This window comes from Lichenostomus cassidix, chromosome 22 (assembly GCF_008360975.1).
Source record: "Lichenostomus cassidix isolate B80296 chromosome 22, HeHo_3.0, whole genome shotgun sequence".
Taxonomy (NCBI): Eukaryota; Metazoa; Chordata; class Aves; order Passeriformes; family Meliphagidae; genus Lichenostomus; species Lichenostomus cassidix.
Genome location: NC_139502.1, coordinates 3,672,971 through 3,699,302, shown reverse-complemented (window position 1 = coordinate 3,699,302; position 26,332 = coordinate 3,672,971). Strand labels below are relative to the sequence as shown.

At 45.5% G+C, this 26,332-nt stretch overlaps 1 protein-coding gene and 1 long non-coding RNA gene across 3 annotated transcripts in view; one reads left to right on the top strand and one right to left on the bottom strand.

Annotated features, from left to right (window-relative positions):
- LOC146428069 (uncharacterized) overlaps window positions 1–19,003 on the bottom strand; it is a 59,228-nt gene extending 40,225 nt beyond the window's left edge. The window contains exon 1 of the long non-coding RNA XR_014856194.1: window positions 18,895–19,003. This is a non-coding gene — a long non-coding RNA (uncharacterized LOC146428069). The remainder of the gene's footprint in view (window positions 1–18,894) is intronic.
- Window positions 1–26,332, top strand: part of LOC146428068 (tetraspanin-15-like) — a 42,645-nt gene that overhangs the window by 5,647 nt on the left and 10,666 nt on the right. The window contains exons 2-6 of one of the 2 annotated variants that reach the window (XM_085080472.1): window positions 1,522–1,707; window positions 10,935–11,009; window positions 14,997–15,092; window positions 18,236–18,349; window positions 24,439–24,492. In XM_085080472.1, the coding sequence (XP_084936598.1) occupies window positions 1,522–1,707; window positions 10,935–11,009; window positions 14,997–15,092; window positions 18,236–18,349; window positions 24,439–24,492 (525 nt within the window). The remainder of the gene's footprint in view (window positions 1–1,521; window positions 1,708–10,934; window positions 11,010–14,996; window positions 15,093–18,235; window positions 18,350–24,438; window positions 24,493–26,332) is intronic. The other variant, XM_085080473.1, reaches the window with a different exon arrangement.

Sequence of the window (26,332 nt, the reverse complement as noted above, 5' to 3'; positions counted from 1 at the left end):
ATCCCTGCCATTCCCTCCCCATCCCTGACTCCTTCCCAACTCTGCTCCATGCCTTTTCCATGATCTCTCCTCTCCCTCTGCTCCCTGATGGATTCATTAGAGCTGGGAAATCCTTGGGATGGAGCCTCTGGAGCAACTCCAAACCCTCGGGATGTCTGGGGAATTCCAGGGAGGAAATTCCAGGAATCTGAAGCCACTGCCATGGTTTGGGGATCCCAGAGAGGGAATTCCATGAATCCAGAGCCACTCCCATTTATGGGGGATCCCAGGGATAAAATTCCATTAATCCAGAGGATTCGCCATGGTTTGGGAGGAAATTCCATGGATCTGGAGGATTCCCCCTGGTTTGGGGATCCCAGGGAGGAAATTCCAGGAATCTGGAGGTTCCACCATGTCGGGAGGATCTCCTGGGAGGGAATTCCATGAATCCAGAGGGTTCACCATGGTTTAGGGATCCCAGGGAGGGAATTCCAGGAATCCATAGTCACTCCCATGGTTTGGGAGGGAATTCCATTAATCTAGAGCCACCTCTATGGTTTGGGAGTTCCAGGGAGGAAATTCCATGAATCCAGAGTCATTCCCATGGTTTGGTGACCCCAGGGAGGGAATTCCAAGAGCCCTGAATCTCTTTTCCCTCCAAATCCTGAGAATCCCACCCTCTGCTCCCAAGGTGGGAATTCCACGAATCTGGATTCTCTTTCCCCCCTGATTCCCTCAATAATTCCCACCGTAGTTCCCTCACTAATTCCCACAATAGTTCCCGCAATCATTCCCTCAATCATTCCCGCAATTCCCGCAGTAATTCCCGAAATAATTCCCGCAATAATTCCCACAATAATTCCCACAATAATTCGCGCTATTCCCATAATTCCCGCAGTAATTCCCGCAATAATTCCCACAATTATTCCCTCAATTCCAGCAGTAATTCCCAAAATAATTCCCACAATAATTCCCTCAACAATTCCCACTCTAATTCCCTCAATTCCAGCAGTAATTCCCGCAGTAATTCCTGCAATTCCCTTAATTCCCACACTAATTCCCTCCATAATTCCCTCAATTCCCATAATTCCCGCAGTAATTCCCTCCATAATTCCCACCATTCCCATGATTCCCACACTAATTCCTGCCATAATTCCTGCACTAATTCCCTCAATAATTCCTGCAATAATTCCCACAATATTTCCCTCAATTCCCATAATTCCCACAGCAATTCCCACAATTTCCGCAGTAATTCCTGCAATAATTCCCTCCATAATTCCCTCCATAATTCCCGCAATTCGCATAATTCCCACAGTAATTCCCTCAATAGTTCCTGCAATCATTCCCTCAATCATTCCCGCAATAATTCCTGCAATTCCCATAATTCCCACAGCAATTCCCGCAATTTCCGCAGCAATTCCCGTGATAATTCCCACAATAATTCCCTCAATTCCAGCAGTAATTCCCTCCATAATTCCGGCAATTCCCACAATTCCTTCCACAATTCCCACACTAATTCCCACGGTGATTCCCGTTCCGCAGGCGCTGGGGCTGCTGCTGCTGGCCGTCGGGATTTACGCCGAGGCGGAGCGCCAGCGCCTCAGGACCCTCGATGGGATTTTCCTGGCGCCGGCAGTGCTGCTGCTCCTGCTGGGATCAACCATGTTCCTGGTGTCCTTCCTGGGAATGCTGGGCAGCCTGCGCGACAACCGGACCCTGCTCAGGATGGTGAGCAGCGGGAATGCGGGAATTTGGGAATTCGGGAATTCAGGAATTACGGGAATTCGGGATAAAAACCAGGGATCCCGGGAAGGAATTCTGGGGATCTGGGATCAAAAACAGGGATGTGGCGAATTCTGGGAATTCAGGATAAAACCAGGGATCCAGGGAGGGAATTTTGGGAATTCGGGATAAAACCAGGGATCCCGGGGAAGGAATTCTGGGAATTCGGGATAAAAATTATGGATCCCAGGAGGGAACTCTGGGAATCTGGAGTCAAAATTGTGGTTTGGGGATCACAGGGAGGGAATTCTGGGAAGCTGGGATCAAAAACAGGTTGCCAGGCAGGGAATTCTGGGAATCTGGAGTCAAAATCGTGGTTTGGGGATCCCAGAGAGGGAATTCTGGGAATTTGTGATAAAAACCACGGCTGGGGAATCCCGGGAGGTAATTCCAGGAATCCAGAGTCAAAACCATGGTTTGGGGATCTTGGGAGGGATTTCTGGGAATCTGGGATAGAACCAGGGAGCTGGGCAGGGAATTCTGGGAATCCGGGATCAAAACCATAGTTTGGGGAGTATGGACAGGGAAATCCGGAAATCTGGGGTCAAAACCAGGATACCTGGAAGGGAATTCCGGGAATCTGGGGTCAAAGCCATGGTTTGGGGATCCTGGAGAGGGAATTCTGGGAATCTGGGATCAAAACCAGGAATCCAGGGAGGGAATTCTGATAATCTGCAGTCAAAATCATGGCTGGAGAATCACAGGGAGGGAATTCTGGGAATCCAGAGTCAAAACCAGGGATCTGGGCAGGGAATTCTGGGAATCTGGAGTGAAAACCACGGTTTGGGGATCCAGGCAGGGAATTCCAGGAACTCTGGGATAAAAACTAGGGATCTGGGCAGGGAATTCTGGGAATTCAGGATCCCAGGGAGGGAATTCCAGGAATTTGGGATCAAAACCAGGAGCCGGGTGGGGAATTTCTGGAGTCTGGGATAGAAATGATGGATCCCAGGAGGGAATTCTGGGAATCTGGGATAAAAACCATGGACCCCAGGGAAAGAATTCTGGGAATTTGGAGTCAGTTCCATAGCTGGGAGATCTCAGGAAGGGAATTCCAGGAAGCCGAGATCAAAACCAGGGATCAAAACCAGGGATCCAGGCAGGGAATTCTGCAATCTGGGGTCGAAACCAGAGAGTGGGGTGGGGAATTCCAGGGATCTGGAGTGAAAACCAGGGATCCAAGCAGGGAATTCCGGGAATCCGGGATCAAAACCAGGGAGCTGGGAGGGATATTCTGGGAATTTCGAGACAAAAAACAGGGATCTGGGCAGGGAATTCTGGGAATTCGGGATAAAACCAGGGATCCCAGGCAGGGAATTTTGGGAATCTGGGATAAAAACCATGGCTGGGGGATCCCAGGGAGGGAATTCCATGGATCCAGGGATTTCAGGTGCTGTTAGGAAGTTTGGGATTTAGTCCACAGGTGAGGAATTCCTGCTGGAAAATCCAATTTTTCCTGGCCAAGCCAACCTTTCCTCCTTTGGAAGAAGAGCAGAGCAGAGCAGGATTTGCCTTTGCCTTGAGGGAATTCCAGGGAATTTAGGGAATAAATCTAATAATTTCCTCAGATTGGTTGGGTTTGGAATTGGAATTCCCGTGGCTGCTGCAGGAATTGGGATTTGCCGATGTCTCTGCTGGAATTTTCTCCTTTTTTGGAGCAGTTTGGGCTGGAATTGGGGCTGGAATTGGGGCTGGAATTGGGGCTGGAATTGGGGCTGGAATTGGGGCTGGAATTGGGGCTGGAATTGAGTCACTTCTCCCACCGGGAACCTCGGGATCAACATCCTCACTGCAGATTCCCAATCCCAAAAAGCCAGGAAAGCCCTGGAAAATCCCAATTTCTCCTCCTGGGACTGCAGTTGGGCTCAGGATCCTCTGGCCCAGGGTGAGCTCAGCTCCTGGAATCCACAGGGATGAATCCTTGGGGAGAAATAATCCTGGAAAAATCCCAGGGGATGGAAGGGTCTGGATTTGTGCTTGAAAGGATCTGGAATTGTGTTTTAAAGGATCTAGGGTCGTGTCTAAAAGGATCCAGGATTTGTGTTTTAAAGGATCTTTAATCCTGGTTAAAAGGATCCAGGATTTTTGTCTATAAGGATCTGGAATCACATTTAAAATGACCCAGATTTGTATTTAAATGGATCTGGATTTATGTTTAAAAGGATCTGGGATTCGTGTTTAAAAGGATCCAAATTTTTGCCTAAAAGAACCTGGAAATACATTTAAAAGGACTTAGATTGGTGTCTAAAAGGATCTGGGATCCTGTTAAAAGGATCCAGATTTGTGTTTAAAAGGATCTGGGATCATGTTTAAAAGGATCCAAATTATTTCTTAAAAGGATCTGGAATCACATTTAAAAGGAGTCAGATTTGTGTTTAAAAGGATCTGGAATCCTGGTGAAAAGCATGCAGGATTTGTGTCTAAAAGGATCCTGGATTTGTGTTTAATAGGATCTGAGGCAGTTTCTAAAAGGATCTGGAATCACATTTAAAAGGATCCAGGATTGGTGTTCAAAAGGATCTGAATTTGTGTCTAAAAGGACCTGGAATCCTGGTTTAAATGATCCAGATCTTTGTCTAGAAGGATTCAGGATTTGTGTTTAAAATTATCTTTAATATTGGTTAAAAGGATCTGGATTGGTGTCTAAAAGCATCCAGATTTGTGTCTAAAAAGACCTGGGATTTGTGTAGAAAAGGATCTGGAAACACGTTTAAAAGTACTTGGATTTGTGTTTAAAAGGATCTGGAATCATATTTAAAAGGACTTGGATTTGTTTCTGAAAGGATCTAGGGTCGTGTCTAAAAGGATCTGGGATTTGTGTCTAAAAGGATCCAGGACTGTGTTTAAAAGGATTTGGGATTGTGTTTAAAAGGATCTTTAATCCTGGTTAAAAGGATCTGAGTTTGTGTCTAAAAGGACTCGGATTTGTGTCAAAAAGGATCTGGAATCCTGGTGAAATGGATCCAGGATTTGTGTCTAAAAGCATCCAAGATTTGTGTTTAGAAAGATCTGGGATTTGTGTTTAAAAGGATCTGGAATCATATGTAAGAGGACTTGGGATTTGTTTCTGAAAGGATCTGGGGTTGTGTCTAAAAGGATCTAGGATTTGTGTCTAAAAGGGTCTGGGATTGTGTTTAAAAGAATTCAGGATCCTGGTGAAAAGGATCTTTAATCCTGTGTAGGATTGAATTCTGTGGGATTTGGTTATGAGGATGGAATAGAAACAAAAGATCTCTGAAGTCAGGTTTTAGAGCATCAGGGTTTATTGTGAAAGAACGTGGGTGTAAAAACCTGCTAGGCTGCCAGACGAGCCCAGAGCAGGTCAGAGAAGGAAGAGAGAGATCAAGAGATCAGATGCCAAGAGCTCGAGCTGCCGTTTACAACACAATAAATCATCTTCTGTGTTGAATATTCTAATTCTCATTAACCAATCCAGAACAAGCTACAAACCCTACAACATTTACATACAACCTATAAGAATCATCCCATTACCATATGGGGTTATATTTTAAACCCTAAAATCTGCTTTTTGGACCCTCTGCCATCAGGCAGGGTCTGCTCTGACCCTTGGAGCTGCCTGCAGGCAGAGGGGATTGTTCTGTCAACAGGGGATTACCTTCAGTGGCCATACCATTGTTTTCTAGGTGTTCAGTAACTCAGAGCTTGTTTTCAGGATCTTTTGCCAGGTAATCATAAAGGCAGTTATATCATAAGGCTTTCCTATTTCATCTTCCCCAACAATCCTGTTTAAAAGGATCAAAATTTGTGTCTAAAAGGATTTGGAAACACATTTTAAAGGACTCAGATTTGTGTCTAAAAGGATCTGGGATTTGTGTCTAAAAGGATCTGGAAACACATTTATAAGTACTTGGATTTGTGTTTAAAAGGATCTGGAATCCTGGAGAAAAGCATCCTGGATTTGTGTCTAAAAGGATCCTGGATTTGTGTTTAATAGGATCTGGGATTGGTGTTCAAGAGGATCTGAATTTGTGTCTAAAAGGATCCAGGATTTGTGTTTAATAGGATCTGGAATCACATTTAAAAGGACTCGGATTTGTGTCTGAAAGGACCTGGAATCCTGGAGAAAAGGACCCAGATTTGTGTCTAAAAGGATCCTGGAGTTGTGTTTCAAAGGATCCGGGATTTGTGTTTGGAAGGATCCAGGATCTGTGTTTCAGAGGATTCAGATTTGTGTTCCAGAGGATTCAGATCACATTCCGAAGGATCTGCTATCCCATTTCACAGACCCAGCTGTGTTTCAGCAGCTCCAGGGTTGTTTCCCCCGGAGCCATGGAATTCCCCGTGGAATTCTCCACCAGGGATGATCAGTTCTGCTCGGGGCTGCTGAAGGCTCATCCATCACCTCCTCCTCCTCCTGCACACCACAGCTCCATCCATTCCCATTTACCCGCAGGAACAGGCTGTTCCCAACGTCCCAAAAATCCTGGGGATTGATGGCCTGGAGCTCCAAACCTCGGGATTTGTGCTCAGTGGGGAGAAGAGGAAAAGAAATATTTATTTCCATGGGGAGAAATCCTTTTCTCTGTAGGGAAATCAACTGCACAGATTCCTTTGTGCCTCAAGGTTGGAATATCTGGATTTCCCACCCTGGATATCCACATTTTCTATCCATATTCTCTATCCATATTTTCTATCCATATTTTCTATCCATATTCCCGACCCTCTTCCTGCCCCAGCTCTGGCTGGAAAAGTTGCTGTAAAAAGGTATAAAGATGGAATATTGGGAGGATTTTTGCCCAGGCAGGGAATGCAGCTGCTCCGTGGGGTTTGGTGGTGGCTGGAATGGGAATTTAACCATCCCCAGCCTCTGGAAAGGGAATTCCAGCCCTGCTATCCCACTCCTGGAGAATCCCGTGGTTTGGGAATCACAGCATTTTTCATTTTCAGCAATTTTTCATTTTCCAGCAGCCTGGGCAGCAGTTTTTCCCCAGAAAAGATTCCAATTTTTCCTCGCTGCTGCTCTGCCTGCAGGGCTTTGATGTCCAGTTCATCCAGAGGGCAGGAGGATTCGGGAACAGCATCTCCAGCGTTCCCAATGGCCTGGAAAAGTCCCTGGCAATTTATTTATGGATCCATTCCTCATCTCAGCCTTGTTATCACTGTGCTGATCTCATCCGTGCTGAGCTGCAGGAGCACATGGATCATCCAGGAGGGAATTTTTTCCCATATCAGCCCCCCTGGGCTGCCTGGGAAGCTCCAAGGGCCAGGAAAAGGAATGATTGGGAGAGATTTTGGGATTTTCTGGCTGTTTGGAGCTTGTTTTCCTTGGAGCCAGGCTGGGAGGTCATGGATGGAATTGGCTCAGAGTTAGAAATAATCCTGAATTTCCCTCTGCTTCCACCTTGTTCCGGGAGTTTTCTATCCTGGGTGAATCCCATGGAATCCTGGGATGGTTTGGGTTGGGAGGAACCTTCAATCCCGTTCCCATCCCATTCCATCAGGGACACTTTTCTATCCCAGGTTATCCCAGCCTTTCCTTGGACACTCCAGGGCTCCAGGGGCAGCCACAGCTCCTCTGGGAATTCCATCCCAGCTCTCCTCACCCTCCCAGCCAGGAATTCCTTCCCAAATCCCACCCAACTCCACCCTCCTTCACCTTGAACCTCTTTCCCTACATCTTTCTCCCATTCCGAATCCTTCCAGAATCCCTGGGGTTTGGAATGTGAGCTCCTTCCCTCCCTGAGAAATCCCGGTGTGATTCCCAAATAATTCAGGAAAAATTATGGAATTTTGGAATTGGAATTTGTGAAAAATTTTCCCTCCTCAGCCTCGGTGCTTCTCACCCATCCCTGACCTTCCTGGGTCCTCGGAATTCCTGGGATTCCTCTGGGAATGAGGCAGCAGCAGGGTGGGAGTGTTTCCTTGGGATCAGATCAATATTCCAGGTGGGATTAACCTCCTGGGAAAGGGAATTTGTCATCCAGGATCCCTGTGGGGCGCAGGGAGGAGTCAGGGAACTGGACAGACGGGGGGAATGTGGGAAGGGATTGATCCAGGAAGGGATGGATCTGGGAATGATTGATCCAGGAAAGGATTGATCAGGGAAGGGATCAATTCAGGAAGGGATGGATCCGGGAAGGGATTGATATGGGAAGGGATTGGTATGGGAATGGATTGATCCAGGAAGGCATTGATCAGGGAATGGATCAATATGGGAAGAGATTGGTCTAGGAAGGGGTTGATATGAGAAGGAGTTGATCCAGGAGGGGATTGATCAGGGAAGGAATCAATTCAGGAAGAGATTGATCTGTTAAGGGATTGATCCAGGAAAGGATTGATCTGGGAATGGATCAGTTCAGGAAGGGATTGATATGGGAATGGATTGATCAGGGAAGGGATTGATCAGGGAATGGATCAATTCAGGAAGGGATCTCTCTGGGCAGTCTGGCCAGTGTTTATGTGAATTGACCCAAATTATTCCCAAAGTCGGGAATGGCCCTGCCGTGGGGCCTGGGGCAGAGCTGGGTCTGTGGGGCTTTTCCAGCTGGGATTTGGGAAAAATTAAAAAAGAACAAAACCAGAAATTAAAAATCCCTTGGAGCCTCGTGGGAGGAGGGAAGGAGGGAAGGAGGGAAGGAGGGAAGGAGGGAAGGAGGGAAGGAGGGAAGGAGGGAAGGAGGGAAGGAGGGAAGGAGGGAAGGAGGGAAGGAGGGAAGGAGGGAAGGAGGCTCTCCGAGCTCTGCTGCTCCCGGGATGGGAGTGATCCATCAATCCCAAGGTTCCTGTGGGAATTGGGCAGCGTCATTTATCGGGAACGTTGGGATGGATGAGCTCGTTAACTGAGCGTTAATTGAATCAGGATTGAGCTGCTCTTCCCTGACTCAGCATCCTGAGCTGGAGTGAATTTATTGGGAATTTGCTCTCCGTGAATGCTGGGCTTTGTGCTGGGGAGACCCTGGAGAAAATTCCGGATCCCTTCCTGATCCTTTCCTGATTCCTTCTGGATTCCTTCCCAATCCCTTTCCCATCTGCTTCCCAATCCATTCCTCATTCCTTCCCAATCCCAATCCCAATCCCATCCTTCCCAATCCTTTCCCTTCCCAATCCCTTCCCGATCCACTTCTCTGGCATGGAGTGGGAAACATGGAGACACGATCACCACTTCCATGAAAAGAGCGAATTCTGGCCAAAATTCCAGGAAAAAGCAGAATTCCAATGGCTGATTTCCTCCTTCCCTCGTGATTCTGAACTCTCTGCAGACTCCAGTGTCAGATCCTGGGTAAGGTGGATTTTCCCCCTGGAATTTTGCCACTGGAATTTTCTTCCGGAGCCGATTGCTGACTCATGGGATCATGAGCCGAGAGCTTTGGGAAGGGAACATCGGGATGGTGCCAGGAGTTCCATTCCCAACTGCACTGCAGTGCTGTGGCTGCTGCAATCCTTGGAATTGCTGAAAATTCCCCTTCCCGCCCTATCCGTGGCCTTGGCTGCTCCACTGGGGGGTTTTGGGTGAAAAAAAGCTGGATTTTGCTCCGGCATCCTGATTTTCCTGGAGACCTGGATTTCTGGCTGCTTTCCTGGCAAATCCTCTGGGAGTTAGGGGGGAATTGTGGGATTTTAAACAAATTTTGGGGTGTCCAGGGGGTTGAGCGTTCCCTGTGGTTCCCTCTGGTTGGGAATTCCAGTCGGAATTCTCCGTTTTTCTCCCCAGTTAACATTGGGTTTTCCTGGGTGTTAGCAGGACCAGGAGCTGAGCTCTGTTTTGGGATTTCCCTCTTGGAAATGGGAATTTTTCCAAACTCTTCCTTCAGGTCTCACCTGGAGGATCTTCCCAACCCAAACGGAGCCTGGAAGGAGGGAATGAGACAAAATCTGGGAATGCTGGGAATGGCCAAAGGGAGAGAATCCACCTGGCAGAGTGAGGAAAAATCCCATTTTTCCAGGAAGAGCCGCAGGATGGGGGATTCCAGAGGAAGCTTTGTGGGGACAGAATTCATCCCTGAAATGGATTTTAGGAATTTCTTGGTGCTCTGCTCTGACCCATCTGGGTTTGAATCCTCAGTCTTTGCTCAGAGTGGGAAGAGTTGGAATTTTTTGGGGTTTGAACTCAAATCCTTCCTTCCTTCCTTCCTTCCTTCCTTCCTTCCTTCCTTCCTTCCTTCCTTCCTTCCTTCCTTCCTTCCTTCCTTCCTTCCTTCCTTCCTTCCTTCCTTCCTTCCTTCCCTCTGTTCTGAGTGGGAAGAGTTGGAATTTTTTCCTGCTAAAAAGAGCCCAAATCTCCTCAGATTCCTTTTTTCCCTCGGGGTTTTAACTGAGTTTGGAGAACAAAAATGTCCCCAAAAGAGAATTTCTCCCCCCTGCTGGGGGATTTGGAACCCAAAACTGCCCCCAAAGCTTCCCTTTTTCTTTGGAATTCCAATGGATGTTGGGATTTGTGGATGGGGATTTGCTCTTGTCACCTCTTTAATTAAGGAATTAATTAATTAATTGATTGATTTCCCTAATCCCACTGGGCCTGGAGTGGTGCTGCTCGTTAGTGGGGATTAGTTACCAACCCCTGATGAGCTGGGGTTGGGGTTTCGCTGAGGAATTTTGGGATTCTTTGGGAATCTTCGGGATCAGCACCAGGCCAGGGTCAGGGTGGATATCCCGGGAATGAATCCCCTCTCTCTCTCCCAAATCCCGATGTTTTGAGCAGGTTTTTGGGATTCCAGCTGGTTGCCATGGGAACCATTCCCCTTCCTGTGCGTTGGGAATCTTTGGAATTGCCGAGGGAGGAAACCTAGGGAGACAAGCAGGAGCTGAGCCCTTGGAAAAGCGGGATGTGATTCCTGGCAGGAATTCCTGGAGAGAGCCCAAAACCTTTGGAAATCAACGGGAATGGGCAGTGATGATCCCCAACCTCCCTGGATTCCAGCCTGGAGTCCATGGGGTGGATGATTTTCCATTGGAATTCCAGCCTGGAAACCCCAGTGTCCAACCCCAACCCCAGAGTGGATATTCCCTCCTGCTTTTCCCGTTTTCCCTCTTTTCCCAGCGGTTTTTGGCCTCCTGGCTCCTCCCACCCTCCTTCCCCACTTCCCAAAATTCGGGATGGAGTTGATCCGCAGCTCCCTGGGGAGCAGGCGATGGGATTTTGGGATTCCTGAGTGTCCCTGTTGGAGCCACACGTGGATACAGAGCTGGGATAATCCTTTCCTTCCTCATTCCAGTTCTTCTGGATTCTCCTGCTGATCTTCCTGACGGAGCTGCTGCTCATCTTCATCGAGATCATCTTCGAGAACAAGGTGGGTGCTGCCCGGAATTCCCGAAAATTGAGTCGGTATTCCCAAAAATAGAGTCGTTATCCCAAAAACAGAGTTGTTATCCCCAAAAATGGAGTTGTTCCCGGTAATGGAGTTGTTATTCCCAGAAATGGAAATGGAAATGGAGTTGTTATTCCTGAAAATAGAGTTAATATCAGCCCAAAAACGGAGTTGTTATCCCAAAACTGGAGTTGTTATTCCCAAAAACAGCATCATTATTCCCAAAAATGGAGTTGCTCTCCCTGAAAATGATACAAGGATTTTATTGGGAAGTTTCTCTCTGTGAAATCCAGGCTTTTCCTGGAGCTTTGTGCTGGGAGAGACATTTGTGGTCCCTTCCCAATCCCAAAACTCCTGAAAACGGAGTTGTTATTCCAGAAAACATAATTGTTATTCCCAAAACTGGAATTGTTATCCTGGAAAATGGAATTGTTATCCCAGAAGACAGAGTTGTTATTCCCGAAAATGGAGTTGTCATCCCTGAAATGGAGTTTTTATCCCTAAAAATGGAACTGTTATCCCCCAAAATGGAGTTGTTATCCCTGCAAACGGAGTTATTCCCGACCCTGGAATGTCTCTCCCCTGCAGCTCCAGGCTGCTGTGGATCTCCAGCACCACCCAGAGCTCTCCTGGGGTTCATTCCCGGGAAACCCGCGGGGTGTTAATCAGGATTCGTTAATTCCTGGCCCTGATCCCGTTAATTGCAGGTCGGGATGGAGCTGAGCCAGGATGGGAATGTTTCCCTTTCCTGGCTGCTTCCCAGTGCTGCAGGAACCTCCTGGTGCCAATTCCATCCCTGAAATCCATGGGGTGATTGATCCACTAATTCCATCCCTGAAATCCACGGGGTGATTGATCCACTAATTTCATCCCTGAAATCCATGGAGTGATTGATCCACTAATTCCATCCCTGAAATCCATGGAATGATCCAGTGATTCCATCCCAAAAATCCACTGAATGATTGATTGATCCAATGATTCCATCCCTATAATCCATTGATCCAGTAATTCCACCCCTAAAACCCATGGAGTGATTGATCCAGTGATTCCATCCCTAAAATCCACAGAATGATTGATCCAATCGATCCCTGCCGGCTCAGGGAATGCAGGGGGAGGAGAAATCCCTCGGGATTGGGGAAAATCCCCAAAAATTGATTCCCTGATGGACAAAGAGCTCAAGGCTTCCAAACCATCCTGGAATCCTGGAATGGGATGGGTGGGAAGGACCATGTTTTTAGTATTAAAATTATTGTTAAAATTTGTTATTAAATTTTTTATTTTTAATTTAAATCCCATCCAGAGACACCCTGAAGGTCACCTCTCTCCCCCAGGCTGGCCTTGGACACTCCAGGGATCCAGGGGCTCCTCTGGGAATTCCATCCCATCCCATCCCCACCCTCCCAGCCAGGAATTCCTTCCCAAAATCCCATTTCAATCTCCCCTTTCCCAGTGGGAAGCCATTCCCAGGGCTGGATTTGGGATTTCTGGTGACCCCAAAAGGGAAAGGAACACCACAGGAGGGTTTTGCCTTTTCCATCATCACTTCCCAGATCCCTAAATTCCTCCAATCCCAGGAAAACTCTGCCCTTCCTGCTCCGAGGAAATCCGGATTGCTGCAGCCTTTCCCACACCAATCCCTTTGGGATTTTGGGGAAAATTCAGCACTAAATCCTTGGCTGTGAGCCCAGGAATGCTCTGGAGAGATGCGGGATTGAATCCTTGTGCTGGAATTCCGGGATGGAGCAGAGCCCAGCAGGGCTGGAATCATCCCTTAATTTAAATTTAATGGGGTGATATCAACATTTAATTTATGTTTAATGCAGTGATATCAACATTTAATTTAAATTTATGGGGGTGATATAAAAATTTAATTTATATTTAAGGGGGTGATACCAAAACCAAGCTTAAATTTAATGGGCTGGTATAAAATTTATTTTAAATTTAATAAGGTGGTATCAACATTTGATTTAAATTTGATGGAGTGATATCAAAACTGAATTCAAATTTAACGGGGTGATATCGACATTTAATTCAAATTTATTGGGATGATATCAAAACTGAATTCAAATGTAATGGGGTGATATCAAAATTTAATTTATATTTATTGGGGTGATATAAAAATTTAATTCATATTTAATGGAGTGACATCAACACTGCGTTTAAATTTAATGGGGTGATATGAAAACCTAATTAAAAACCCAAACGAGGAGGGAGGAGAGACAAATCCGATAGATGAATTCCCTCAGCCTGGAGCTGTCGGGAGGCAAATCCTCCTGCGGAACAATGGCTGTTTATTGAATTCCCCAGAAGCAGATTTAATTGGATTTGATATCAAATTGGATGGAGAATTAATTCCGTGGCCTCGGAGCTGCTCGGCATTCAAACGAGCTCTGTTGATATGCAAATGAGGGCAGGTGATTAATTGGGGTTGTGATCCTGGCAAGGGAGGAGTGCAGAACTGAGATGTTCAAATCCCACCTGGAAATCAGGATTTCGTTCCAGAGGGATCCCAATGAGCCTTTTTGGGGAAAATCCTGCAGGAATTGGTCAAACCAGCACTGTGCTGGTTAGCGAGGAGCAGAGCAGCAATGAGGATATTCCGGAGCTGTTTGGGATTCCCAGGAATCATCCCTGGCAGCTTTTCCTGCCTTTCCTGAGTTCTCCTCCCCATTCCTGCTCTGCCCAACCTCTCATTGTCCTGTCACAGGGAATTGTGAAAAGTGACATTTTCCCCTTCCCTCCTCTCTTCCACCTGCTTCAAACTCGGGGAGAAAAGTTCTTTATCACCTCAATTTTTACAAAAAAAATAAAAAAAAATTCATTTAAAAAAATTTAAAATACTTTATTTTACTTTTTTGTTTGAATTTTATTTTTAATTTCTTACTTTATTTTGATTTTATAATTTTTTAAAAATTTTCCTTTCCTTTCCTTTCCTTTCCTTTCCTTTCCTTTCCTTTCCTTTCCTTTCCTTTCCTTTCCTTTCCTTTCCTTTCCTTTCCTTTCCTTTCCTTTTTTTTTTTTTTTTTTTTTTTTTTTTTTCCTTTCCTTTCCTTTCCTTTCCTTTCCTTTCCTTTCCTTTCCTTTCCTTCTTTCCTTTTTTCACATTTTATTTCACTATTTTAAATCACAACTGAATTTTTTAATTTTGACTTTTCCCCCCCTTCATGAACATTCCCACCTGGTAGAGTTTTGGAAATCAAACAGAGAATCCATTCCAGGCTCTTCCCTGTTTGTTTATTATTAAAATTATTATTAAACAATTAACTCATTAACTCAGAACCTCCATTCTGCCTCCCCAAGATCCTTCCAAGGCATCCCTAAAATTCATTTTCCATCTAATTAGTGCTTAATTAATGGCCTGGAGTGTCCCAGAAGGAGCAGCAGGAACAACCTCAGTCCATCCTCGCTGTTCCCTGATGGAATTCCCAAGGAATTTTTTGGGATTTGTTGGGATTTTTTGGGATCTGAAGGCTCTGAGGTCTCTGCTCCTGCATGTGGGATATTTTTCCATGGATAAATCCCATCCCATGGATTTTCCCTCTCCCGAGGCTGCAGAACTCTCTGCCAGGGGCTCAAATGCTGATTTTCCGTGGGATTGAGGCGTTTGGAGGAGTTTTGGGATGAAATCCAACGGAACAGGGAAATTCAGGAGGATGGAGATGGCTGGGGCTGCTCGGATGGGCTGGGAATGGAGAAAACTGATCCAGGCAGCCCTAAAACAATGGATTTCACCCCAAAATGATGGATTTCACCCCAAAATGATGGATTTCACCCCAAAATGATGGATTTCACCCCAAAACGATGGATTTCACCCCAAAATGATGGATTTCACCCCAAAACGATGGCTTTCACCCCAAAACCAGCCTGGGACAGAGAGCAATTCCTCCTGCGGGGACAGCAGTGAAAACCACAGAATTTTGCTCTGTTTTTCCACCAATAAATCGCAGTTTTGGGATTTTCCCTCCCCAGATGAACGAGGTTTTCCACTCCAACCTCCAGGCGGGAATCAGGCACTACTACGACGACCTGGACTTCAAGAACATCCTGGATTTCGTGCAGGAAAAGGTCTGGCTGGGATGAGAGGGACTTTTCCAAGGAATTCCGAATCCCATTCCCTGTTTTCCCGTATTTTAGGGTTTATTCCCATCCTGGGGTGTTTTCCTTGGGTATCTGGAGCTGCTTTGGCTGCAGTGGGATTTTTGGCCACCCAGTTTTGCCTCCCCTAGCTCAGCCCACAGGGATTTTTTGGGATTTTTGGGATTTATCCTGATATTTGTGAGTCTCCCGTGCTGGGATCACACCAGGATATTCCCATTTCCAGGGAAATTTTCCCATTTTTGGTGGAAAATCACTGCCTGGAAGTTTTTTTTCTCTTCCCGACCTGCCCAGAGAGGGTGGGAGGAGGGAAATAAATACGTTTCTAATTTCAAATAAATAAGTAAAGGATTTTAAAATAAAATAAATTAAAATTAAATAATTTTAAATTTCAATTTTACATTTTAAATTAAATTTAGAATTAAATTTTTTAAGAATTTAATTTTATTTTTAAATGAATAAATAAATTTAAATAAAATCAATTTACAAGAAGTAATTTTAAATTTCAATTTTAAACTTTAAATTAAATTTAGAATTAAATTTTTGCATTTAATTTTAGTTTTAAATAAATAAATAAATAAATTTAAATAAAATCCATTTACAAGAAATAATTTTAAATTTCAGTTTTAAATTTTAAATTAAATTTAGAAGTAAATTTTTAAAAATTTAATTTTATTTTTAAATAAATAAATAAATGTAAATAAAATCAATTTAACATAAATAGTTTTAAATTTCAATTTTAAATTTTAAATTAAATTTAGAATTAAATTTTTGCATTTAATTTTATTTAAATAAATAAATAAATAAATTTAAATAAAATCCGTTTACAAGAAATAATTTTAAATTTCACTTTTAAATTTTAAATTAAATTTAGAATTAATTTTTTTAAATTTAATTTTTGAATAAATAAATTTAAATAAAATCAATTAAACATAAATAGTTTTAAATTTCAATTTTAAATTTTAAATTAAGTTTAGAATTAATTTTTTTTAAACTGAATTTTAATTTGTTATTCCTCTGGGAACCGCCAGAGCTTCCTTGGAAGTAAAACCCACCTGGAGACTGGGGAAAAAATTGGGAATTTGGGCCAAACTCCTCCTGGGAGAGGAGGGAATTCCCCAGGGAGGTTCCCCTTGGTTGGAGGGGTTGGGGACAATTTTTTCCCAGTTAAAAAAGAAAAGCAGGAAAATAGGGGAAAAAAGGGAAATAGGGGAAAAAGCAGGAAAATCCCTCGGCAGGATGTGGATATTATCCAAGATCCCTTCAGCAGTTTCCTTCCTTTTTCCATGGAGTTTTTGGAGGTTGTTCTCCCAGGATTCCTGAAATCCAGGAATTCCAGGTGGGAGAAGTCAGGAACTGTAAAATTAAAATTATAAATCCGTGCTTTGGCTGCTCCAGGATGGATCAGACCTGGAGGATCCCAAGAGTTTTATTTTTTTTTCTCCCAGGGATAAACCTCTCCCAGAAATCTGCTCCTGGATGAGTTTGGTTCTTCAAAAACTGGGGAAAAACTCCTTTTTTCCTGCCTTTCCAAGCACTCCAGCCTTTCCTGCCCACTCCGGGCTTTTCCATTTTGGGGGAAAATCTCTGATATTCCGGTTGTTTTCCGCAGGGAGGGATGAGCTGGAGTGGAACAGCCTCGTTAGGATTCCGTGGAGAACACAAAGTGACTTTGATGGGATTTTTTTTCTTCTCTTCCTCGTGTGGAGAGAAGGAGAAAAAAGGAGGTTTTTTTTAATAATGATGATTCCCTTTGTAGCTGCAGGATTTGATCCCTAATTCATCCTGACGGGAGGAGAAATCCCCGCAGGGCTGAGGAGCCTGGTGAGGGTTCTGTGGGCTGGCTGAAATCCCTGCCTGGGGAAAAGCAGGGATTTGTCTCCTGGAATTAAATCCTGGCGGTGTGGATGAGGCTGGAAGCAGGGATGGAGCTAAGGAGTGGGAAAGCCACTCCCAAATCCCCCCAAAATGCGGATAAATTGGATAAATCAGCCAAATTCCCACTCTTTTGACCTGGTGCCTTCAGCTTCCCTGGGAGCAGGGAGTGTTGGGTGCTGGAAGTGGAGAGGCAGGGAAAGGGTTGGGGAGGCTTGGGATTGATCCTGGAATGGTTTGGGGTGGATTGGATCTTAAAATTCATCCCATTGCAGCTACATTTCCTGGAATCACAAAATCCTGGACTGGTTTGGGGTGGATTGGATCGGAAAACTCATCCCATTCCATGGCAGGGACACCTTCCCTATCCCAGGTTGCTCCAGCCTGGCCTTGGACACTCCAGGGATCCAGGGGCAGCCACAGCTTCTCTGGGAATTCCATCCCATCCCTCCCCACCCTCATTCCTGCCCAAAATCCCATTTCAGTCTCCCTTTCCCACTGGGAATCCATTCCCTGTGTCCTGGCTGTGTTCCCACAATGATCCCAATGGCAATAAATGGAATTCCCCATGGCAGATCCCTGTTAGATCCATGGAGGTGAGAATGAAGAACCAGGAAATCCACAGGATATCCAGAAAATCCTTTATTTTTCATGGATAAACAGAGAAATGGATCCTTGCCCAGTGCAGATCCCTTGGGCTCATCCCAAATTCCCATTCCATTCCCCAAATCCCAGCTGGGATGTCTCCTGGAAATGCTGCTGAATTCCAGATTTCCCATTGGATCTCTCCCATTCCCAGTTCCTTCCTCTCTCCCTAAGGCTGATTCCCAACCCGTTTTCCAGGATTTTTTCCACAGTTTCCAGTTGCTCCAGGAATCCACGAAGAGCCACAGCTTCCCTGGGAATTCCATCCCATCCCTCCCCACCCTCATTCCTTCCCAAACCCCATCCATCCCCGCCCTGTGTCCATGGGAATCCATTCCCTGCTGTCCCAGGGGCCTCAGGCTGATTCCCAACCCCTTTTCCAGGATTTTCCCACAGTTTCCAGCTGCTCCAGGGATGCAGGAAGAGCCACAGCTTCCCTGGGAATTCCATCCCAGCCCCTCCCAGGGTGCGATTTCCCCCCAGTATACCAACCCACCCCCTAACCTGGGGGAGCAGCAAGCCTTTCCTGCCCATCCCAGCACCCCAGGGCTCTCCAGCCGCGCTCCTCACGCTGTCCCTGTGTTCTCCTGCAGTTTTCCTGCTGCGGAGGTGACGAGTATCGGGACTGGGAGGTCAACCAGTACCACTCGTGCAACGGCAGCGGCGCGCTGGCCTGCGGGGTGCCTCACTCCTGCTGCATCCGGAGGGTGAGCGCCTGGAAAACCCCCAAATTCCCAAAATCCCAGGGAAAACCCTTTCTCCTCTCCCAGCTGCTCTCTCTGCTCCAAAGGGTTTGTGGTTCGCGGCGTTCCCAGGTGGGGAAAGGGTTGGGGGAATGTTGGAGTGAGAGGAGAAAGGAGCTGGAGGAGAAATGTTTGTTTATGGATTGTGGTGGGATTTGGGCTGGGATTGTGGAGATGGAATCCTGGGATAGTTCTGTATTTATGGATTGTGCTGGAATTTGCTGGGCTGGGATTGTGGAGATGGAATCCTGGGAGAGTTCTGTGTTTATGGATTGTGCTGGAATTTGCTGGGCTGGGGTCACGGAGAGGGAATCCTGGGATAATTTTACATTTATTTATGGACTCTGCTGGAATTTGGGCTGGGATCATGGAGAGGGAATTCTGGGATAACTCTGTTAGTTCCATGGTGAGGAGGTATTGGAAATGCCAAAGTTTTCCACTGTGGGATCATAAAAGAATTTGGGAATGGATTTGTTTGGGCAAAAAAAATGGCAGCGGCTTGGAAGGACTTGGGAATGTTCAGCTGGAGAAGGGAAATTCCAGGGAGAGCTCAGAGCTCCTTTCTGTGCCTAAAGGAGCTGCAGGAGAGCTGGAGAGGGACTGGAGACAAGGGCTGGAGGGACAGGACACAGGGATGGGGACACACTGGGAAAGGGGAGATTGAAATGGGATTTTGGGAGGAATGAGGGTGGGGAGGGATGGGATGGAATTCCCAGAGAAGCTGTGGCTGCCCCTGGATCCCTGGAGTGTCCAAGGCCTGGCTGGGATAACCTGGGATAGGGAAGGTGTCCCTGGGTGGCACCAGATGGGATTTAAAATCCATCCCAACCCAAGCCATTCCAGGATTTTGGGATCCTCAGCCTTGGCTCCATCCCAGCATGGATCCTCCTGCTCCATGCACTCCAAGTCCTTTCCCAGGTGGAAAATACTGTGAGGTTTGGAAAATTTTGGGATCCTTTTCCTTGTGCCAATCCTGTTCCTGGTGCTCCCAGCGAGGGCATTTCTGAGCAATGAGGTGATTCCTGAGGAATTTGCTGCCAGCAGGGCTGGAAGGACTTTGCCCAAGGAGGGAAAATCCCCAATTCCAACCCCAGGATGGAGCTGAATCTGGAGTGGAGCAAATCCACAGAGCTGCAGCTTCTCCTGGGATTTTCCCCTCTGGGAATCCAAACCCTCACAGCAAACGGGAATTCTGTGCCGAGTGCTCTGAGCCTGGAGTGTTTCATCCATCCCTGGGATAGGGAAGGTGTTCCTGCCCTGGGAATGGGATTGGAAATGGGATTGAAGTCACTCCAGCCCAACCCTGGAATATCTGCAGGATGTTTAGTTCCATTAACAACATCATCCAAACACTCCCTGGATTTCCACCTCTGTAACAAAGGGAATTCCATGGGAATGAAAGGGTTTGGGCTCTCCAACCCCGAATTTCCCCCCAATTTCCGATTTGAGGAGAAACCTGAGGATTTTCATCCAACCCTGCTCCATCCCTGAATCCATCCCGGGATCAAACCTTGGGATCCACATCAAAACCAGGGAAAAACTCCAACCATCCCTGTGCTCTGCAGCCAGCGCTGGTGGAAATTCCAAAAAAGGCAAAACCTCCTGGAAGTTCAGATTTCCGGGAATATCAGCGCTGATCTGAGCCTCGGCCCTGCCTGAGGATCCGATGGTGGCACGAGGAGAATTCCTCATCAATCCCTGATTGTTCTCCAGGTTTTTAATGGAAAAAGAGGGAAGTGTGGAGTGGTTTAACGAGCAGCGCAGGCCTGCCATGCAAATGAGGTGCATAATTAATTGGCCTCTCTAATCAGGGCTTTGATTAAAGGATCCTGGAGCTCCTGGAGATGGAATTAGAAGTTCCTGTGGTGAGGATGAGCCACGGGGAGCCGAGGGTGGTTTTAGGTATTTTTACACCCCTGTGGTTTTTGGGGATAATTTGGGAAAGAAAAACCTCGGCAGGGAGAGAGAGAAATCCTGTTTATCTGGAAGGGAAGGATTTGGGAAAGTTTTGGTTCCCAGGGAATGACGGAGATCAGGTTGGAGCAGCCTGGGATGGGGGAAGGTGGGATTGAAGGTCCTTCCCACCCAACCATCCCAGAATTCCATGAGCCAGGGCTGGAAGGAAGGAAATTCCACCATGAAATCCCTGTTTTTCCCAGGAGGGAAAGCCCTGGGCACCTGGAGAGCTTTTATGGGAAGTGGGACCTCACTGGAGGCTCCCAAATCTCAAAAAAACCAGGGAGCAGAACCTTGGGAAGCTCCAAAACCTCAGGATGGACTCAGCCTCGTTCAGCATTCCAGGAAAAGGATCTGGAGAGCCAAATCCCTTGGGAATTCTCTGTGGCATCAAACAAATCCCAATTTAACTGGAACACAAATCCCAGCACATCCTGTTGGAGCTGCCGGCTTGTCGGGAGGATTTTCCTAGGAATTTTGGGATCCGTTTGGGATCTCTGGACATTCCTGGCTGGATCCCAGCGATATCCAGCCCTTCTGGAAAACCTTCCCACCAAAATTTTTTCCTTTTTTGGTGGAGGGAAGGTCCTGGAGGGAGCTGGGAACTTGTGGGAATTCCCTGTCAGATCCTGAGTGTTCCTGGTGCTCCACAGGTCCTGTTTGAAAGGAAAAACCCTGGATTAGGGAATGGGTTGGGAAAGTCCTGTTTGAAGGGAAAAACCCTGAATTAGGGAATGATTCAGGAATGTTTCCAGACTGGCTTTAAACACAGACACAAACCAACCCTGTTTTCCAAGGAAAGGATTTTCCCATCCCAAAACCCTGCGGCGGTTTTGTGTCACATCCAGGACAGGCTGGATTGGGCATTCGAGTTCCTCAGCAAAAACCTCAGTTTTGGGGCTGCCCAAAATCCTCAGGTTTCTCCTCAAAGTGCTGGAAATTGGGGGGAAATTCGGGGTTGGAGAGCCCAAACCCTTTCATTCCCATGGAATTCCCTTTGTTACAGAGGTGGAAATCCAGGGAATGTTTGGATGATGTTGTTAATGGAACCAAACATCCTGCAGATATTCCAGGGTTGGGCTGGAGTGACTTCAATCCCATTTCCAATCCCATTCCCAGGGCAGGAACACCTTCCCTATCCCAGGGTTGGATGAAACGCTCCAGGCTCAGAGCACTCGGCACAGAATTCCCGTTTGCTGTGAGGGTTTGGATTCCCAGAGGGGAAAATCCCAGGAGAAGCTGCAGCTCTGTGGATTTGCTCCACTCCAGATTCAGCTCCATCCTGGGGTTGGAATTGGGGATTTTCCCTCCTTGGGCAAAGTCCTTCCAGCCCTGCTGGCAGCAAATTCCTCAGGAATCACCTCATTGCTCAGAAATGCCCTCGCTGGGAGCACCAGGAACAAAATCCCAAAAACTGCCAAACCCGATAGTGTTTTCCACCCGGGAAAGGACTTGGAGCTCATGGAGAGGGAATATCCATGCTGGGATGGAGCCAAGGCTGAGGATCCAAAAATCTTGGAATGGTTTGGGTTGGGATGGATCTTAAATCCCATCCAGTGCCTTCCTGGGACACCTTCCCTATCCCAGGGTGCTCCAGCCTGGCCTTGGACACTCCAGGGATCCAGGGGCAGCCACAGCTTCTCTGGGAATTCCATCCCAGCCCCTCCCCACCCTCATTCCTGCCCAAAATCCCATTTCAATCTCCCCGTTCCCAGTGTGTCCCCATTCCCTGTGTCCTGTCCCTCCAGCCCTTGTCCCCAGTCCCCTGGATCCATCCTGGAATCCTTTACCTGAGTGGTTTTCCAGCACATTTGTCCTAATCCCAGGAATTCACAGCTCTGCAGCATCCCCAGATCCTGTGGGAACCTTGGCTCTGGTTCTGGGGTGATTGGGGTGGAAATTGGGAATTCTCACCTCCCTGTGTAGCTCCTTTGGGATCCTGGGAGGCATGGGAAAGCTGGAATTGCAGAGGCCTGGTTTGTGCCAGGAATTCCAATTCCGCTCCGACCTTCCCGCCCACGCCAGAGGTGACAAAGTCACAGCCTGGATCTGGCTCTTCCCACGCTGCTCCCCAGGAGGAGGGCAGGGAATGCCTGAGGGATGGGGAGGAGCAGGGGAGCCGAGGGAAAATGGGGATGGATTTGGGCTGGGAATTCCAGAACGGGTTGGGTTGGAAGGACCTTCAATCCCATCCAGTTCCATCAGGGACACCTTCCCCACCCCAGGCTGCTCCAAACCCCACCCAGCCTGGCCTTGGGCACTCCAGGGATCCAGGGGCAGCCACAGCTTCTCTGGGAATTCCATCCCATCCCTCCCCACCCTCATTCCTGCCCAAAATCCCATTTCAGTCTCCCCTTTCCCACTGGGAATCCATTCCCTGTGTCCTGGCTGTGTTCCCACAATGATCCCAATGGCAATAAATGGAATTCCCCATGGCAGATCCCTGTTAGATCCATGGAGGTGAGAATGAAGAACCAGGAAATCCACAGGATATCCAGAAAATCCTTTATTTTTCATGGATAAACAGAGAAATGGATCCTTGCCCAGTGCAGATCCCTTGGGCTCATCCCAAATTCCCATTCCATTCCCCAAATCCCAGCTGGGATCTCTCCTGGAAATGCTGCTGAATTCCAGATTTCCCATTGGATCTCTCCCATTCCCAGTTCCCTCCATGCTCCTGAGTTTCCAGAGGTGTCTGGAAGTGGCTTTAGGGGATTTTTGGCAAGGAAAAAAACAGTTTTATCCTCCAAAATGTGTTGATTTCCATCCTGAGAGAGGCAGAGGAATTTGGGATTCATTTATTTTATTTTCATTTATTTTTGTTTTTGTATTTTTAATTATTTTATTTTATTATTTAATTTAATTTAATTTCATTTTCATTTCAATATTTTTATTTTATTCCATTCTCTTCTATCCTATCCCATCCTCTTTTATTCCATTTCGCTTTACCATTTCGATTCAATTTGATTTCCATTCTATTCTATTTATTCGATTTTATTATTCTGATTTGATTTCCATCCCATTCCATTCTATTTATTTGATTTCACTTCACTATTTTTTGTTTGATTTGATTTCCATTCTATTCCATTTTTTATTTGATTTTCCATCGCTGAGATCCCAAACAGCCACATTCCTGGGATTTCTCTCCTTCCCTGCAGCTCTTGGAACACTTGAGTTCCTCAACAAAAACCTCCAATTTTCAGGTTGCCTAAAAACCTCAGATTTCTCCGCAAAATGCTGGAAATTTGGGAGAAATTCACCCCGGGTTTTTGGAGAACCCAACATGGAATTCCATTTGTTATGAAGGTGGAAATCCAGGGAATGTTGGGAAGGAGCTGCTCCTGCATTAAATACCCTTTGAACATCCTTTGGGGGAGAAAAATGGGTGAAAAATTCAATTTAACAGGGAGAAAAGTGGGTTAAAAGTGTAGTCTAACAGGGAAAAAAATGGGTTAAAAATGCAATTTAATAGGGAGAAAAATGGGTTGAAAATTCAATTTAACAGGGAGAAAAATAGGTTAAAATTGTAGTCTAACAGGGAAAAAAATGGGATAAAAATGCAATTTAATAGGGAGAAAAATGGGTTAAAAATGTGGTCTAACAGGGAAAAAATGGGTTAAAATTCAATTTAACAGGGAGAAAAATAGGTTAAAAATGTAGTCTAACGGAGAAAAATGGGTTAAAAATGCAACTTAACATGGAGAAAAATGGATTAAAAATTCAATTTAACAGGGTGAAAAGTGAGTTAAAAATGTGGTCTAACAGTGAAAAAATGGGTTAAAAATGCAATTTAATAGGGAGAAAAATGGGTTAAAAATGTAGTTTAACGGGAAAAAATGGGTTAAAATTAAACAGGGAGAAAAGTGGGTTAAAAATGCAACTGGACATGGAGAAAAATGGATTAAAAATTCAATTTAACAGGGAGAAAAACAGGTTAAAAATTCCCTTTACCAACCCCAAAAGTTCCGGGGTTGGGATCACCTTTGGGGTCACAGAAGGACCCTGACTGTCCTGGACTCACCGAGCTCCTCCATTCCCTGATTTTCCCCAATTCCCGTTTTCCCCCCCAAGATAATTCCCTTCCCTCCTCATTCCAGGTTCCCGGCGGAGTGGTGAACACCCTGTGTGGCTATCGGACTCTGGCCAAGGAGGTGACTTGGAGTTGGGGCATTTGCTGCTTTTCCTTCCCCAAATCCCAAATCCCAAATCCCAAACCCTCCCTGTGGGAATTCCTGTTCCCAACCCACGGCTGGGATAAAGCTTTGTCCAAACTCCATTTTGGGGCTTTTTCCCAGAATTTTGGGGCATTTTGGCTCCTCCTTGTCCCATTCCCATCCCCATGGGGTTATCCAGGCCTTTTTGGGATCAATCCATGGAATTGCTGGTGCTGGGATGGTTGGGATTTGGGATTTGGGGTTTAGGGTTTGGGGTTTGGGGTTTGGAGTTTAGGGTTTGGGGTTTGGAGTTTGAGGTTTAGGGTTTGGGATTTGGGGTTTGGAGTTTGGGATTTGGGGTTTAGGGTTTGGGGTTTGGGGTTTAGGTTTTGGGGTTTGGAGTTTGGGGTTTAGGGTTTGGGATTTGGGGTTTGAGGTTTGGGGTTTGGGATTTGGGGTTTGGGGTTTAGGTTTTGGGGTTTGGAGTTTGGGGTTTAGGGTTTGGGATTTGGGGTTTGAGGTTTGGGGTTTGGGATTTGGGGTTTAGGGTCACTGAAATGACCCCGAAATCTGCAGGGTTTGAATTTAACTCTGAGTTTAGATTAGCAAAGAACAGCTCTGGACAGAACCTGAGCTCAGCAGAACTTGAATTTGACAGAATTTGAAACCAGCAGAATTTAAATTTAACAGAATTTAAACTCAACATAATTTAAACTCAGCAGAACTTAAATTTGACAGACCTTAAACTCAGCAGAACTGGAACTTAACAGAACCTAATCTCTGCAGAACTTATAAAAACTTAAACCCAGCAGAACATAAACTCAGGCAGAACTTAAATTTAACAGAATTTAAACTCCGCAGAACTTAAATTTAATAGAATTTAAACTCAACAGATCCTAAAATTAACAGAATTTAAACCTGGTAAGACTTAAATTTAACAGAACCAAAACTCAGCAGAACTTAAAAAACTTAAACCCAGCAGAACATGAACTGAGGCAGAACTTTAACAGAATTTAAACTCAGCAGCACTTGAACTTAACAGAACTTAAACTCAAGAGAACTTAAATTTAACAGAATTTAAGCTCAACAGAACTTAAATTTAATAAAATTTAAACTCAACAGAACTTAAAAGAACTTAAACCCAGCAGAATTTAAACTCAGCAGAACTTGAATTTAGCAGAACTTAAACTCATCAGAATTTGAACCCAACAGAACTTTAAATTAACAGCAGTTAAACTGAAACTCAACAGAGCTTAAACTTAACAGAAATTAAATGTAACAGAACTTAAATTTAACCGAACTTAAACTTCATAGAACTGAAATTCAGCAGAACTGAAACTCAACAGAACTTAGCAGAACTGAAACTTAACAGAATTTAAACCCAACAGAACTAAAACTCAGCAGAACTTAAAGTAAAAAGAGCTTAAAAGAACTCAATGGAACTTAAGTTTAACAGAGTTTGACAGAACTCAAACTCAGCTTAAACCAAACAGCAGCTAAACTCAGCAGAACTTCACAAAAATTTAACAGAACTTAAACTCAGCAGAATTCAAACTTATCAAAACGTAAACTTAACAGAACTTAAAATTAACAAAACTTGAACTTAACGAAGCTTAAACTCAGCAGAACTTAAAATTAACAAAAGTCAAACTTAGCAGAACTTAAAATTATCAAAACTTAAACTCAACAAAGCTTAAACTCAGCAGAACTTAACATTAACGAAACTCAAACTCAGCAGAACTTAAACACTGACTTTAACTCCAGCTGGAATTAAACCATTCCACAAATCATCTGGGATTTCTCCACCTCAGGCCTGACTTCCCCACAAATCCAGGAG